The sequence below is a fragment of the Pelodiscus sinensis genome, chromosome 14 (genome assembly GCF_052426305.1).
Source record: "Pelodiscus sinensis isolate ZL-2025 chromosome 14, ASM5242630v1, whole genome shotgun sequence".
NCBI classification, from domain to species: Eukaryota; Metazoa; Chordata; order Testudines; family Trionychidae; genus Pelodiscus; species Pelodiscus sinensis.
Genome location: NC_143065.1, coordinates 28,610,894 through 28,626,643, shown reverse-complemented (window position 1 = coordinate 28,626,643; position 15,750 = coordinate 28,610,894). Strand labels below are relative to the sequence as shown.

Sequence of the window (15,750 nt, the reverse complement as noted above, 5' to 3'; positions counted from 1 at the left end):
ATGTGTGTGTGGCACAGAAGGAAACCACACTGTCCTGCCACCCCTTCTCACCTTGGCTGGCACCATCCCATGCCTGCTTCTCTCCAGGACATGCGGGAAGCAAGGCTGCCCCCCCCCAGGGACACCTGTGCTCCTGCAGGAAAGGGCTCGCTGTGTAGGCCACAGACGGCCTTGCTCCAAGCACATTGCCAAGACCAGTCTCTTGGGATGACTGCCCTTCTCTTTGTTCTTCACAGCTGGACCAGCTGAGAGACACCCCCACAACATCTCCCACGCCAGCCTCCCAACCCCATCGGAGCCGCCACCACAGACGAGACCATAAGGACTTTGAGCAGGAACACATGGCCTGCCTACATGGCCTCTAGCACCCTCTGGACTGGCAGGACCAGTAGTGGGAAGCGGATCAGGAGCTGCACCGCAACACCTTGTGGGAGCAGGCTCAAGAGGCCCACAGCATGTGTGCGGCATACACAGCTATTGTGGACCGCAGGGTTGCTGCCCTAGAACAGTCCAGCAGGCACCCCCCCTCCTACTCCCACTCCTCTGGTTTCTCCCCCTGCTCCTCTGGCTTCTCCCCCGGCGCCTCCCCTAGGGCATCCAGGGCCCTACACAAGAGGCAGTGGGATGGCCCAAGGCAGGCACCACTCCCAGCCCCAGCCTTAAAGCCTCTCCTCCCCCCCCCCCCTCCACCTCCTTTCCCCAGTCTCCTTTTTTATAAGAACTTCAGGAAGCAGCTACAGGAAGTGAGTGCTGTCCTGATGCGCTTCCTGAAGTGTTTCTGGGGGGCTTTAAATGTGATTGAGGCTCCAATGTGTGTGGATGCTCTATTTCAAAATAGCTCAGGACTATTTTGATGAGCATTTTGCTGTGTAGAAGCACTATTTAAAAAAAACTATTTCGAAGTTTTTCTTCTGAAATAGCTTTATTCTGAAATAAGCGTGCAGTGTAGACGTACCTTTACAGCCCATTCTATTAGCCTAATTTAGCACAGACACTTTGTCAGGTTTTATCCTCCCCCCCTCCTCTTTTCTGCAATATATTTGTGCTCCTGGACCGCTTTCATCTGAAGAAGTCAGTTGTGCCCACAAAATATAGACGATATCATCTATATTTTTTGGTTCGTATCTAAGGTCCTCCTGGATTATTCGCTGTTTTTTAAATTTTTAAAAAAATCTGATCTGGTCATTGGTCCTGAGCCAAAATATGTGGCATTGTCCCAACTAATGACATTAAACAGTAGAAAAAAGGACTGTGTTCTAATGTCAGGGTCAATAAAACAAAGCAATGATGAATACAAATTTCATTGATCAGAAATGGCCACAGAGGGGAGCTGTTGCTACAGGGATGGATTTCACCTTGCCTTGTTGGGCCTTGGATTACACTAAATACAAAAGCAAGCAATAAGGCAGGAAGTTAGTTTTGATGTAGAAGCAAAAAAAAAATCCACTTTCCCGATAAAACTATTGTCAATCCTATTCCTAAAATTAATGTGAAGACCAGCTGTCTATACCAAAAGAAATACCATTTTCTTTAAAATGTGTCCAGTTTTAAACTGTTGACATTCATTCACTATAAAATCAATTTCACAGCTGTCTCATAATAGTTTGACACTACAAAATAACCAGATTTATATCATTTTCCTATTCTTTCCTCTGTATAATTTTGTTTCATATCTAAGGTCCTTCTAAACCTAGACATTTAAAAAAGTCAGTCACCTAATACTTCTGAACTCTTTGATCTCCTTATTCAGTTATTAGTGTTATATAATTATCATATTAAAGTCTTCCCTTAAACAATAGATTACATCTTATGGAATTTACTTTAAAGCTTCACTTTAAAATCATTTTACTAGGGACTTTATACTGAGGGTATCAACCAAGAATAATTAAAAAAAGTCAGATGTAAAGCTGTGAAATCAGTCAGCAAAATTGGACACCCAACATTCCCACAACTCAATCCATGTTCTCTACACTGTGCAGATATCCCTTGGCACAAGTAAGTAATAGAGAGAGAGGGTTTATACTGGATTCTGAAAATTACATGAACACGTTCCATAGAGCTTAATATAAACATAGAGTGAGGAGGAAAGCTTTAAAGAACAGCGAGGTTAGAGATGGAAAGTTAATGAGATCAGGGGACAGAAGAATAGAGCGATCTAGTTAAGGTGTATCTAATGGGTTCATCACTCTGGTAGTTACAGTGTCTCACAACAAGCCCACGGCTCTTATGAATCCATAATAACTGGAGTGACAGAGGCAGACACTATCATTAACATCTCTGAACATGCTTTTAAGATTTTTTGTATCGTAATCATATTTTCAAAGAAAATGATCCAACAGACGCCAGTAACAGCCTTTAGAAACGAGTGAAAATACAGGGTGAGGGGCTCCCTCCAACGCATCTCAGCAGTACTTTGGTGCACTGCAAGTGGTTGTTCCGGCTGCTGAGATTATGAGGGGAGGGAGGGATTTGCAGGCCAATCCCTTTGGTGCAGTGCAGCAGGGGTTGGGTGGGGGCTGCAGGCCAGTCCCTTGATGAATTGCAATAGCGATTAGGGGGAGGGGGCTTGCAAGCCAATGCCTTGGTGCAATGCGGCAGGGGCTGGGGCAGGAGGGGGAGGGGGCAGCTCCGGCTCCTGCATGGGGGGTGTTTTGCAGGTACAGGCTGGGGGCTGCTTACCAGCGTTCTGTGCCTAAGAGCGTTGGATGACAACTAATTTTCGTTTGGTCCCAGCAGCGTAACACGCCTGCCTGGGAGATGCCTCCAGCCAAGCACACCGGGAGGGGGGTAGCACCACTAGAGCTGCAGTGAGCCCACCCCCTCTCCAGCTGCGCTGACTCACGGCGGCAACCGGGAAAGCAGAAAAAATCCCCGCCCCCTCGCCCCTCATTGGCGGAATCTTCCCTCGAGAACATCCAATCCCCTGCTCAAACAGTTCCCATGGAAACCGGTAAACGCTCCGGGGCCTAGCCGGTGCGGGGAGAAGCCTGCCTGGAGCTCACTCCTCCACTGTCCCCCTCCCGCCCCACTACAGCTTCCCCCCGCCCCGCCCCCCAGCATGAACGCCAGGGCTAGCTTGAGCGGCAAACCCTACACCGCGGGGGTGCTCATCGCCAACTGGAACGAGGACACGTACTTAGAGGAGGTACCAGAGCCGCTGCCCTTCCCTGCCCCCCCCCCAGCGATGCTTCGCTTCTGCCCCTCCCTCCCCCCCATTTTGGGCAGCACCCTACGGAAGGAAGGATAAAGGGGCCCCGGGAGGTGGGGTGGCTCCTCCAGTGGCACAGTGGGCTTGAGGGCTCGGGCAGATCATGGTGGCTGAGGCTTTGAGACCCGCCCACACACTCCCACCCCACCCCGACCCTGGGGTTGGGCAGCAACTCTAAGGCAGGGTGGCATCCTGGGCGGAGGGACATCGCGGCTGTTAATCCTAGGGGGTGGGAAGGAGACCTAACCCCTAGAGCCACTCAGCACTGGGTACCCATGGAGCCTGGGGCCATTGGGTTCTCCCTGTCTGGGAGGTGGCCCAGGTCCCATGCAGCTGCCAGTGTAACATGGCCTCCTCCCCCACACGTACCAGAATTTGCAGCCTGGACCCGGCTCCCTAGGACCACCGACCTTGGTAAAGTGTATCCGTTCCTCACCTGCCACGTGGGGGCTCTGTCAGCGCAGTGGGTACCTTCTCCTCTGAATGGAAAGACATCTGAGCGGCAGAGGAACCCTGGAGACAAAGGGTGTGTCTACATAGCAGGGCTTAACTCGAAATAAGCTACGCAAACTGGGCTACATCAACTGCATGGCTTATTTTGAAATAGCTTATTTCGAAACTGGTAGCGTCTACACAGCACTTATGTCAAAACAGAGCTCTCTTCCTCCAACTTCCCTTCTCATATACTGAGGGTTACAGGACTCGGAGTAAGAAGTCCTCCAGCTTGACAATATTTTGACATTATTTTGAAATAACTGCCTGCTGTGTAGACATGGACTAAGTTGTTTCAAAATAATGTTGGTGTGTAGATGTACCCTTACTCCCATCTCATTCAGGCTAACAACATTTAACATGGACTAATTTACCTCAGCATACAGCCATGACAGTAATTACTGCCCTTGTGCATTCTTATGTTGGCCGTGCACGTCCTCACCAGGATCTCTTATTCCACTTGTACTGTCAGTGTGGGGCATTATGGGACAGCTTTTGAAAACCAGTAAGAGTTGACGTAAGCTATGCAGTGTCTGCACCAGCAGATCTCAACTTATTTACCATTATGAACTGGTGCAGCAATCTATGTGTTATGAGGGCTGTATCCACATAATATATACACTACCTGTAAGGCCCTGAGGATGTCTTATAGGTCACAGCTGTAGGCGAATTGAGCTGCAAGCAGGCTGAAAGTTGAGAACCTCTGGTCTACACTAACACTGCATTGACCTAACTATAGCGACATTGATTCTATGCTTCTCAGGCTACATCTAGACTACAAGCCTCTTTCGAAAGAGTTTTCTGTTAAAAGCATTTTCGGAACAGAGCGTCTAGATTGGCACAGATGCTTTTCCGCAAAAGCACTTTTTGCGGAAAAGCGTCTGTGCCAATCTAGACTCGCTTTTCCGCAAAAAAGCCCCGATCGCCATTTTTGCGATCGGGGCTTTTTTGCGGAAAACAAATCTGAGCTGTCTACACTGGCCCTTTTGCACAAAAGCTTTGCACAAAAGGGACTTTTGCCTGAACGGGAGCAGAATAGTATTTCCTCAAGAAGCACTAATTGCTTACAGTAGGAAGTCAGTGCTTTTGCGAAAATTCAAGCGGCCAGTGTAGACAGCAGGCAAGTTTTTCCGGAAAAGCGGCTGATTTTCCGGAAAAACTGGCCAGTCTGGACACAGCCAAGGTGATTGTAAAAATGCTGGATACTATGTTTAGTTTCTCATTTTTGCTTTTAAACAGGACCTCTTGAAAGATTATTTGTATAAAAGAGAAAAAGGAGAACTACTAATACAGAAATCAAAGAGACTTAAAGATAATCTTTTAAAGCAGGTAATCCATTCTTAACAGATTTTTATCAATTCTGCTTCATGTGCTTATAAAATGTAGTGAATTCCTAGCACCTGTGTAGTGAGAACACTATGTTTTAGAATTCTATATGATAGATTACAATAATTTCAAAACAAATTAAACAGTTTATACAAATCTATGTATATTTTAACATAGATGCAGCTATCAGTTTCAAAAGATGGATTTGTTCATTTTGGAGACACTGTGATGCTTCTGAGCCCTGAAAACAATAAATCACCTATGGAGAATTATCCTGCAGTGTGTGGTAATCTAACCTTGGCTGTTAATCCAGATGATATAAGAGTACATACATCTGATTCACTACAAGCCCCCTGTGGAGTGAGCGCAGTGAAAAGTGTGAAGCCTGTTGGTCGAAATGCATTTCATATCCTAAGGTTTGGTGTCTTACATTCAGTAGATTCAGTAGCAGTTACACCTTTGTGTTAAGGTTTAATCTTATCTTGTGAAATAATGAACTTGCTTAAAAAGAAAGTCAGTATGTAATGCCACATTTTATTGAGTTCAGATTAATGGCTTAATTTTTATTACACATTAGATCCCTATTCTGCACTCATGCCAGTGTGTATCAGTAGTAATTCCAATTAAATCAATGAGCTTGCACCAGAATAAAACTGGTGCAAAAGCAGAATCATGTTTACTTGTACTTATTTTTAATAAACTACCAAATATTTTAAAGTTAAATAAACTCTACAGCTTATTATTGTCATAGAACAATATTTTAAGTTAACAAAGCATTTACAAACATAACTTGTTACCTCACATGGATTTTATAAGAATTAGTCAAATCTTATATCCTTCTTTCTTCTGTGTAACAACATAAAAGAGCAAAAGGTGCCTTTTTGTCCTGACATGCTAAAAGTTGAGCAATATCTCTGGTTAGTTCTTGACAATGTTAGAAGAGATGGTATGCTTCAGTTGTAAACTGTTTGAGGTTGAGGTTATATTTTTGTTATATGTGTAGACAGAGTCTAACATATGGGTAGAAATGTTTTCATGACCTAAAAATAAACTATTTTTTTCATTTAAACATTCCCTGCTATATTTAAAAGCCAAATGCTGTATCATTGTGTTAATGGAAGGGAGCTAGATGCTGACATTAACTAGAGACAAAAAACCTGGATCTGTAAATTCACCAAAATCTAAAAATAAAATTTATGCAAATAAGCAGCATAAATTATGTAAAATAGACTTAAAATATTTTAGAATTGGGAATATAGATAAAGTAAAATATTATGCAATTTTAATCTGATAGCCTACTCATAACAGCTGAAGTCGATTATAGGGATATAGAATCATAGAAGATTAGAGTAGGAAGAGACCTTAGGAGGACATCTAGTCCAACCTCCTGCTAAAAGCAGGACCAACTCCACTTAAATCATCTCAACCAGGGTTTTGTCAAGCCAGGCCTTAAAAATCTATAAAGCAGGAAATTCCATCACTTCCCTAGGTAACATTCCAGTGCTTCACCAATCTCTTAGTGAAATAGCTTTTCCTAATCTCCAACCTATACTTCCCCCAAAGCAACTTGAGATCATTGTACCTTGTTCTGTCATCTGTCACCACTGAGCACAGCCTAGCTCTGTCCTCTTGAACCCCCCATTCAGGTAGTCGAAGGCTTCTGTCAAATCCACCCCTTACTCTTCTCTTCTGAAGACGAAATAAGCACAGTTTCCTCCGCCTCTCCTCATAAGTCATGTGCCTCGAGACCCCTAATCATTTCCATTGTCCTCCAATTTGTCCACATCCTTTCTGTAGTGGGGGAGGTCCAAAACTAGATGCAGTACTTCAGATGTGGCCTTACCAGTGTTGAAAACAGAGGAATAATCACTTTCTTTGATCTGCTGGCAGTGCTCCTACTAATGCAGCCCAATATGCCATTACAGTCTTCTTGGCAATAGGGACAGTGTTGACTCATATCCAGCTTTTCAACCATTGTAATCCTCACAACCTTTTCTGCAAAACTGCTGTTTGCCAATTGGTCCCCACTCTAGCCTGTAGCAATGCGTGGGATTTTGCAGTCTTGAATGTAGGACTCTGCACTTGTCTTTGTTAAACATCATCATATTTCTTTTGGCCCAATCCTCTAATTTGTCTAGGTCACTCTGGACTCTATCCCTGCCCTTCAGCATATCTACCTCTCCGTTCCAGTTTGGTGTCATACCTGAACTTGCTGAGGGTTCAGTCCATCCCATCATTCAAATCATTATTTAGTGTTGCAGAATAATGCTTATGATCAAAGGCAATGAGCTAACTTTAACATTTCATTAGCAGGTTGGGTTTTTTTTAATTGAGGTGGATGATAAATCGATATGAAAACTAAACAACATGATAAATTGGAAATACTCCTTTTGCTTTTTCAGATGCATGAATTAAACATATAGATTGGGATTTTCAATGAATCCTAAGTGTTGAATTCCCTGGGCTCGTCTAGACTGCATGCCTGTCTCAAAAGAGGAATGCAAATGAATCAGATGGAAAATTCAAATGAAGCGAGGATTTACAAATCCCGCACTTCATTTGCATAATTGCATCTGAGCACTTTTTCAAAAAAGGGTTTTTTGGGGAAAAACAAACAAACCCCGCAGTCTAGATGGGGTTCTTTCGAAAAAAACCTAACCATTTTTCGAAAGAACCCATACACCTCATTTTTTCAGGAAAAGCACTCAGATGCGATTTGGATTTTTGATCTACTTCATTTGCATTCCTCTTTCGAGAGGAATGCAGTCTAGACATAGCCCCTCTGATTTCACTGATATTTGGGTACCAGTCTCCTTCAGGCTTACTGATGGGAGATGGGGAAAACGGGCAATTGCCCTGTGGCCCAGAGTTTCAAAGGGAACTGGAGCTCCTTTCCATTGGTTCGGTGGTGGCCAGAGCTCCAGGCCCTTTTGAATTGCTGTGGGAGCTCCAAGGGCTGGAGAGGGGGGCATGTGTTGCAGTCTGGGCAGCTAAGGACTAACTGCCCTAGGGCCCATCCCTTCCACCCTCAGCCCCACCTGGTTGGGGGCATGGAGCTAGTCCTCCCCCAACCTTGCATCAGGGCCCACAGTACCTGTCAGCCCTGCTGATCTCCTTTAAATTGTTTTGAAAATCCCATCGTGTGTGTTTAATGTATGCATCTGAAAAAAAAAGCAGAGAGCGCCTAATTTTCCACTCTGAATATTAAATATCGATGTGATAAATTATTTAAATTCCAACTCTTTCTAGAATGTATTTGATACTAGGAACCTTAATAAGAGGCAGTGACACCAACTTCTATGATAAGTAATTCCAACTAAATACACGTGTGTATATATACACAAATCAGTGCATATGGTGTGTTTCAATGTATATGGTTCTTTTCTGTGTTAACAGTGTTGAAGGAAATTCTATGGGTGAACCAATTAGATTTGGGCAGAATTTTGGTCTTGGGACAACAGGTGGTTTTGCTGATCAAATGGTAAGGCAACACAAGTGTAAAGTAAAACTTTAGTGCTTGTCGATACTGTAAATTTAGGTTACTCTATACATTTTGAATGCTATTTTTTGTTTTTAAAAAAAGCAAAGAATTATACTGAACTTGGAGCACTTCATGTGAAGAGAGGAGAAAAGCAACATATACAAGAGTACTGTACATGGCCAAACATGCCAATTTGCAAGACAGGATGTTGGGGGCCCGAATCTGAATTAGGTTAAATCAGAGTAAATCCAGAACAACTGCAACACCTATTCAGAGACCTTTACCAAATTTTGAGGGATCAGGATTGCAGTCCAGGTGATTTGAGATGAGGGAGATTAAAAAAAAATGAACATTTTAAATAGGGAAGTGAATGGTTTACCGGGTGATGCTTACCACGTAACCAGTTAACTGGAAGCCATGCGAAGCCAGGACCTAGAAGCCAGCAGCCCCATTGTATCGGCAGCAGGCAGTCCTGCGGGGCTGACTGCTGGCAGCCCTGTGGGGCTGGGCCCACCACACCATAAGCAGGGAGCCACTCCAGCTCAACTGGGCTGGAGCAGCCCCCTTACCCGTGGAATCCCACTTAATCCGTTAACCGGTTAAATGCAATGTTTAACTGGTTAACTGATAAAATGAGATGTTACATCCCTAATTTTAAGTATGTCATGAAACACACCACAAAATCCAACATTGCAGGAATGTTAATGTTTTAAACTCTGCCTTTAAATGAACTGAGAATAAAAGACTCTGCTCTAATGTAATAATATGCAATGTATAGATTTTTTTTATAGACACAACCTTGCCTGTGTCTTTATAATCACAGTAACCTTCCGGAATACAAATCTCATTTATATATCAGTGTTTACACTTCTATAATCTCTTTTTGAAGGCACTTGCTCAATTTGAATGCAACACACTATTCATAAGCTCATCAGCCATCTAGTGTCTGTTAAGAGTTTTAAATTCATGAGAATTGACTGACTGACTTTTCACAACAAATCTTGAAAAAGCAGTTTCTTTTTTATAACTCCATTATGTTTTGGGTCTAAGGCAATGCTTATTTAAATCAGTGAGCATTGGATCAGTCCTCACAGTAGAAACAACTATTTCAACAACAGAAACACAAGATCATTTCTGAAGTATAAAGGTAACCCCATGTTTTTACAGGTATTTGTGTATACTTTTTCATGTTAGTCACATACTTCTTTGTTTGCACATATATACAATTCTTTTTCACCATTTTTTTCTTTGACTCTGGAATAAGACAGATACTATGCTCAAAACCAATCACATTTGTAAGTAGTTTTTAAAAACTAGTTGAGTGTATTTAAATTATATTATATAATTTTATATGACATTGCTAAACACAAACAATTGTTCTTTTATTTGTAATAACTTAGTAGTTTAATAATTTAAATGTATATTGTCATTCATGCATGTTTCCATTTACAGTTATATCTTGCAAGTGACCATAAATCATTTGTTACATTTGCTAAAAAGTCATACCTTCAGCAAGTATTTCTGACAGATGAGCTCTCCTACCTGACTTGTTGGCAAGCTACCTTTTTGGATCCACAGCTTCGTCTTGAATATGAAGGATTTCCAGTTCCTGTAAGAAATTATATAGAAAGTAAAACAATAGTAAATATTAAGATAATTTAATTAAGGGTATTGATAAACCATTTAAAAGAAAGGTTTATTCTTTGCAGCATTCTGGAAGTCATGGTGAAAAGCAAATTTTTCCATGCATAAACTGTGAACTATAGTCATGGGAGTGAAACGGTCTGCAAATTATAGCTAATGGTTAGGACAGGGAGCTAGGATTCAGCACTCTGGGCATGTCTACACATATGAGAAGATCGATACGCTGGAGTTTGATCTTCTAGCATTCGATTTAGCAGGTCTAGTATAGACCCCTAAATTGAATGCTGAGGGCAGCTCCTGCCAGCATCTGATACTCCTCCTTCTGCAAGGAGTAAGGGAGCATGTGCTTCTGTCAGCCTCTCACTGCATGGATCTGCCACGGCTTGTCTTAACATAAGCTGACTCCAACTACACATTTTGCATACCCTAAGCTGGTCTAGTATAGACAAGGCCTTGGGTTCCAACGATAACTTTTCAGTTGACTTGCTATGCAATTATGATAAATCAGTTTGGCCAACATTTTTAAAAGTGGCCACTGATTTTTGGGAATGTCAGGTTTGGAGTTGAATTTGTAACCCTCAGTCTGAATTTCAGAAGCACTTAGTAGCTGCAATTTCACTGTTAATAGGAGCTGTGATTGCTTTGTACTTTTGAAAATAAAGCCCACAGAGCCTCTCAAAAATGGAGAAATCCAAAATCAGTGGCCAATTTTGAAAACATGGATGCTAATCTCAGTGTGTATATGTAAAATTTATGTAATATTTACATACTTCACAGAAGTGCTGGAAGCTTAATTAATACTTCCAAAATTCTTAGGGTATGTCTAGACTACGTCCCTCTGTCACCAGAGGGATGTAAATTAGACATACCGAAATTGTTAATGAAGCAGGGATTTAAATATCACGCGCTTCATTAGAATAAAAATGGCCGCCGCTTTTTGCCGATGAGGCAATTTGCCGGCAAAAAGAGGCAGTCTAGACAGGGATCGGTCGACAAGGAAAGCCTTTTCCAATCGATCCTGTAAACCTCGTTGCATGAGACATAAGGGATCGGTCGGAAAAGGCTTTCCTCGTCGACTGATCTCCGTCTAGACTGCTGCTTTTTGCCAGCAAATTGCCGCATAGGCAAAAAGCGGAACCATTTTTATTCTAATGAAGCGTGGGATATTTAAATCCCTGCTTCATTAGCAATTTTGGTGGGTCTAATTTACATCCCTTTGGCGACAGAGGGATATAGTCTAGACATATCCTTAGAGATTACTCGGTTAAGACCTTTGTAATTCAAGGTAAATATGAAGTAATGAAGTAAAGTTCCTCCACTACCACCCACTACTTCTGTTGTAATATATTTATATGACGCATCTGACTCACAAAACCTGGTTAAAATTAGCAAGTGATTCTTTTTTCTATGACCATTTTAAAAATATTTTTTAAAAAGTTAATTTGAGATCAATTCTGTTGTACTTTAAAAAATAAATTAAAAGTGTTCTTTGCAAAAATGTAACAATACAGTAACAATCTATTTTTAAAAAGCGGAGGCCCCAGTTCTAAACTGTGCCCCAGAATATTTTTGTGTGGAAACCAACTGGGCTTCTCTAGGAAACACCCTGTGATTCCTCTGGTGGCACAGGACCATTCCCTGGCTTTACTACTCTTTCTTACAGTGCCTAGCACTGGGGCATGCCCATGAAGGAAAGAAATATATTAGTGTATGGCCAGAATGTTATACATTCACCTATTCTGAATGCTCCTTTTGGGACTTCTGCAAGTAATTTGTAAAACCAGCTTATTTACAGTGGGGGCTAGACCAGCACATGACTGCCCCAGTATCAATGAGGTACAGCAAAACCCAAAATCAGACCTTGTGTTTTTAGCATATTACATTCACTAATTTGAAACATTTCACTTGCACAACAAAAGGACTATTTAATTGCAGTCTTTAAAATGTCTGTGAAAAAGATTCTCTTATTTATTCTTTCTTTAGGCAAACAGTAAAGTCCTTATCACTCACTGCCATACAAATCGGGGATTAGCAGTTCCTAGGAACTACTGGCTGAGGTAAGTATAATTTATGACAATATAAACATCAGGGATTCAGGGATATTTTTCATTAATCAAGTTTAGTATATCAAGAATGTAAGCAATGAGACAGGTTCTCTCAGTACAGTTAGTGAGAAAACAAAAGAAAGTATAGACCACACTCTCAATTTATTGCCAGACTGTAAATTAGTGCTTCTCTGGGTCTGCAATCATTCAGTTCAAACTTTGGATGTGCTTGCTGACCAATAGTAGTCCTTTATTTGTAGAGAAAGTTGGACCTTAGGAAGTATCCTAGATCAGAATTTTTTTTTAATATAATGTAGAAAATTGCATGTAGAATACATGGACTCTAACAAAAATAAGTAAAGTTATGATATTGGTGTGAATGTAACTTCTGCTTTCTATATTATATTCTATATTTGATCCTTGTGGAGGCCTTTGAGTCAGAAAGTCTGCTGGGGTGAGGTTGAAATTATGAAAGCCAGGGAGCCTAAAGTAAATCAGCACAGCCCCCAGAATCAGTAGAGCTGACTGAGGAACAGGGTGTTTTCAGTGCAAACCTATATCAATGGAGGACCCATAGCACCCCAACTAAAAAGAGCTGCTATGCACCAGTGGAAATTCTGAAGGAAGGCAGGCTGCAGTAGCACCACCTGCTCTTCTTTAGGATTAATGAATACTCCCTGGGGTGCTTTGGGATAAGATGGGTGAATCTGGACCAGTGATAACTTTTCCTTTTGGTCTTTGATTTCTAAAATTATAATTACAAAGTTTCTAAAAATGCATGAATAAAATGGCTAAATAAATCAAAAGCTATGTAAGAAAAGCTATTTATGAAATGGTTAGAGGAGTAATGTATAGTTTATATAGACTCACCATTAATTTCTGAGACTGAGAGCATGGAATGTATAGTCATTCTCTCTAGCCATGCTACTGTTTTCTCTTGACAGGTCATACTTTGGAAAGGTATATGAAGTCGTCTGTCACACCTATTTGGATTCCCATAAAGCTGAAGAAGATAAGAATTACTGGATAATAGTCACTGCGAATCCCAGTGATGATGAAAGTAGCATGTTTGACAGACCTAAGCCTCCCTCAGAGGAGACCAGAGAGAGAGAGAAAAATGAACTCTGTGCAGGAACATAGAATGTAATAGTCCAAGATCAAAAACATTTATTTTCATTATGCGTTTTCAAAATGAAAATTCAAATTTTGATGATAATTAGAGCTTTGAGTGCACTTCACAATTTCTCTATTCACATTTTATTTTTATCCCTAGATTCATTTGTTTTATAAGTAGATATGAAAATCTGCCATTAGTTACACAGGGTAACCTCACTGAAGTCAGTGGAATTGCTTTTAAGTGAAACTGAGGACAGAATTTGATCAGTACAATTTGGTGATCTATATATAAGCTCAGCTCCAGGAGTCTTCTTAACCAATGGCTTAATTTTCTCATTTTGACATTCACTGGTGGTAATGGATATATCAAAAATCAGCAACACTAATGGATTTTCTTTAACTTAACAGTCCTTACAGCCTATTAACCTCTAGGGATGTTATCGTGTAGACAAATACATGATTAACCAATAAGCCTCAGCTCATCTGTATCAAAGGTAGCAAAGGAGGGAGGGGGAAAGCGGGAGCCAGTGCCCATGAGGCTCCCCATGAGTATCGCGTCTGCCTGTCCCCTTCAACCTCCCACTGCTGCCTCTGATGGACCAGCCTTTGTCTGCGGGGCACTGACCCCACCCCCCACGGACAGGGACTGCTGCTACCCCGTGCTGCTACCTCTGTATCAGAGGCAGCAGTTCAGGGCAGCAGGCAGCTAGTCTGTGAGGGGAGCTGGTTTTTAAACTGGCTCCCCTCGCTCATCAGCTCTGCCTGCCACCTGTGCTGCTGCCGCCATATCAGAAGCAGCAGTGTGAGATGGCAGGGGGTTCCCTAAGAATGGGGCTGGCCCCCAAAAACTATCGAATAGTTGGTCATGCAACGACTAAAATATCATGCGGTTACATGATTATTCAATTACACCATATCTAACATCCCTATTAACCACTTCTTTCAAAATAATCCACTATCTCCTTTTTAAGGGTAATGGATATGTGGTAGTTTCCATAACATTAAAAAGCTAAAGATGTGCCAGTTTATTGGAATTTTTGACACCTAAAGACCAACTCAGAGAATCTTATGTCATTCAAACTCACTGTTTCCTTTCACTAGCACAGCATTGACAGGTGTTCAAAAATAATGAATCAGGCCTTAGAACTTATGAGACTAACTTAAATATTTTTTAAAAATAGTGCTTTTAGTGTTCTTTACTACATTTACCTTCTGGATTTTGAACCATTAGGAATCACATATTCAAGCTTTTCTCCCGAGTGCAAGGCCTACAGGAATCATGCATCTACCTCTGGGCTGGAAGAGCAGCATTGCTTGGACAGGCTGTTGGTGCACAAAGGGGAGAAAGGAAATTTTTGGCAAAAATATTAAAACAAATCTCTGTTCTTATAAACTGCCAAGAAATCTTTAATGTCCATGAAGTTATGACAAGACCTTGATTTTTAAACATTTTACCAAAATAAACTTCATGGAACTCTAGAAGGGCTGATCTGACCCTGTCATGATTCCAAGCTGTGTTGCTAGAATCTGTTTGATTTAAACCTACTGCCTAGGACTTTTGAACCACTGCCAGCATCCAATATCAATTATCAAATTATTCTTTCTGTAGAACAAGAAATAATGGCAAAATTTATGAAACTAAGAAAAAAACTATCATCTATTTGCCCGTTGCAAAACTGAAAAACTAGTGTTGCTAATATTTGTGTATGAATCTATGCATTTCCACTTTGGTCTCCAGTACCCAGCAAGGTTCTCTGTCATACATAGTAGTTAATTCTAGTCCCTGAAGATTCAAAGATACCTTAAAATAGTAAACAAAAATAAGCCTTGGTTTGCAACTTACTGAATCTGTTGTTTTGTGTGTAATTTTTTAGATGCCCTCTTGCTGCCACAATAAGTCAAATATATTGTTGATAGAATTGCCTTTGGCCCTTTTCTCATAACCACACCAAATGGCAGATGGTAAATAAAAAGATCTGGCTGCTCTGATGGTTTAGTGGTAACACTGTGCATCATTAATGAGCCTCTAAATCCTTCTATCCTCCTTAATAGATCTACAAATGCTAAAAGTAAAAGCTTCTCATGGTTTGCATTCGTAATCCAAAACCATAATCTCTTTTAACATAATAAATTGTTAGCTAAAGAAAAACAAGTACTGTATTACAAGGAAGAATTTGAATTCCATAAAGCATAAACTAGTCACATACTTTTATTTTTTTTTACTTTGGGTATAACTTTAATTGATGAATCCACTATATTCTAATTCAGTATTTTTATAATGTAATGGAGTTATGATATTTTATACAGATTGAACCTCTCTAGTTCGGCAATGAGGAATAAGGGTTATTTCGAGAGAAGGGTTTTCTCTCGAAATAACCGCGTTTTAACAGTGTCTTATTTTGAAATAGCGCTATAATGCAAATATGCAAATGAAGCAC

At 41.1% G+C, this 15,750-nt stretch overlaps 1 protein-coding gene and 1 long non-coding RNA gene across 4 annotated transcripts in view; one reads left to right on the top strand and one right to left on the bottom strand.

Moving 5' to 3' along the window:
- Positions 1-2,891, bottom strand: part of LOC149523600 (uncharacterized) — a 57,812-nt gene extending 54,921 nt beyond the window's left edge. For both annotated transcript variants that reach the window (XR_016350667.1, XR_016350668.1), the window contains exon 1: positions 2,680-2,891. This is a non-coding gene — a long non-coding RNA (uncharacterized LOC149523600). The remainder of the gene's footprint in view (positions 1-2,679) is intronic.
- An 89-nt stretch (positions 2,892-2,980) lies between these two features.
- On the top strand, positions 2,981-15,301 carry CFAP161 (cilia and flagella associated protein 161). Of its 2 annotated transcripts, XM_075897116.2 has the most exons (8): positions 3,048-3,145; positions 3,581-3,734; positions 4,940-5,029; positions 5,204-5,442; positions 8,423-8,507; positions 9,960-10,118; positions 12,135-12,208; positions 13,141-15,301. In XM_075897116.2, exons 4-8 carry the CDS (start codon positions 5,204-5,206, stop codon positions 13,334-13,336), a joined length of 753 nt encoding a protein of 250 aa, XP_075753231.1. In that variant the 5' UTR covers positions 3,048-3,145; positions 3,581-3,734; positions 4,940-5,029; the 3' UTR covers positions 13,337-15,301. The 2 variants fall into 2 exon arrangements, with proteins under 2 accessions (XP_075753230.1, XP_075753231.1); XM_075897115.2 differs by lacking the exon at positions 3,581-3,734 and having other exon boundaries at positions 2,981-3,145.
- Positions 15,302-15,750: the final 449 nt, after the last annotated feature.

Excerpts from the sequence above, each read along its gene's own strand:
- CFAP161 (XM_075897115.2), top strand. The coding sequence starts at position 3,059 with ATGAACGCCAGGGCTAGCTTGAGCGGCAAACCCTACACCGCGGGGGTG. Across the intron at positions 5,030-5,203 it reads AAGATAATCTTTTAAAGCAG|ATGCAGCTATCAGTTTCAAA; the intron begins GTAATCCATTCT and ends ATTTTAACATAG. Across the intron at positions 12,209-13,140 it reads CCTAGGAACTACTGGCTGAG|GTCATACTTTGGAAAGGTAT; the intron begins GTAAGTATAATT and ends TTCTCTTGACAG.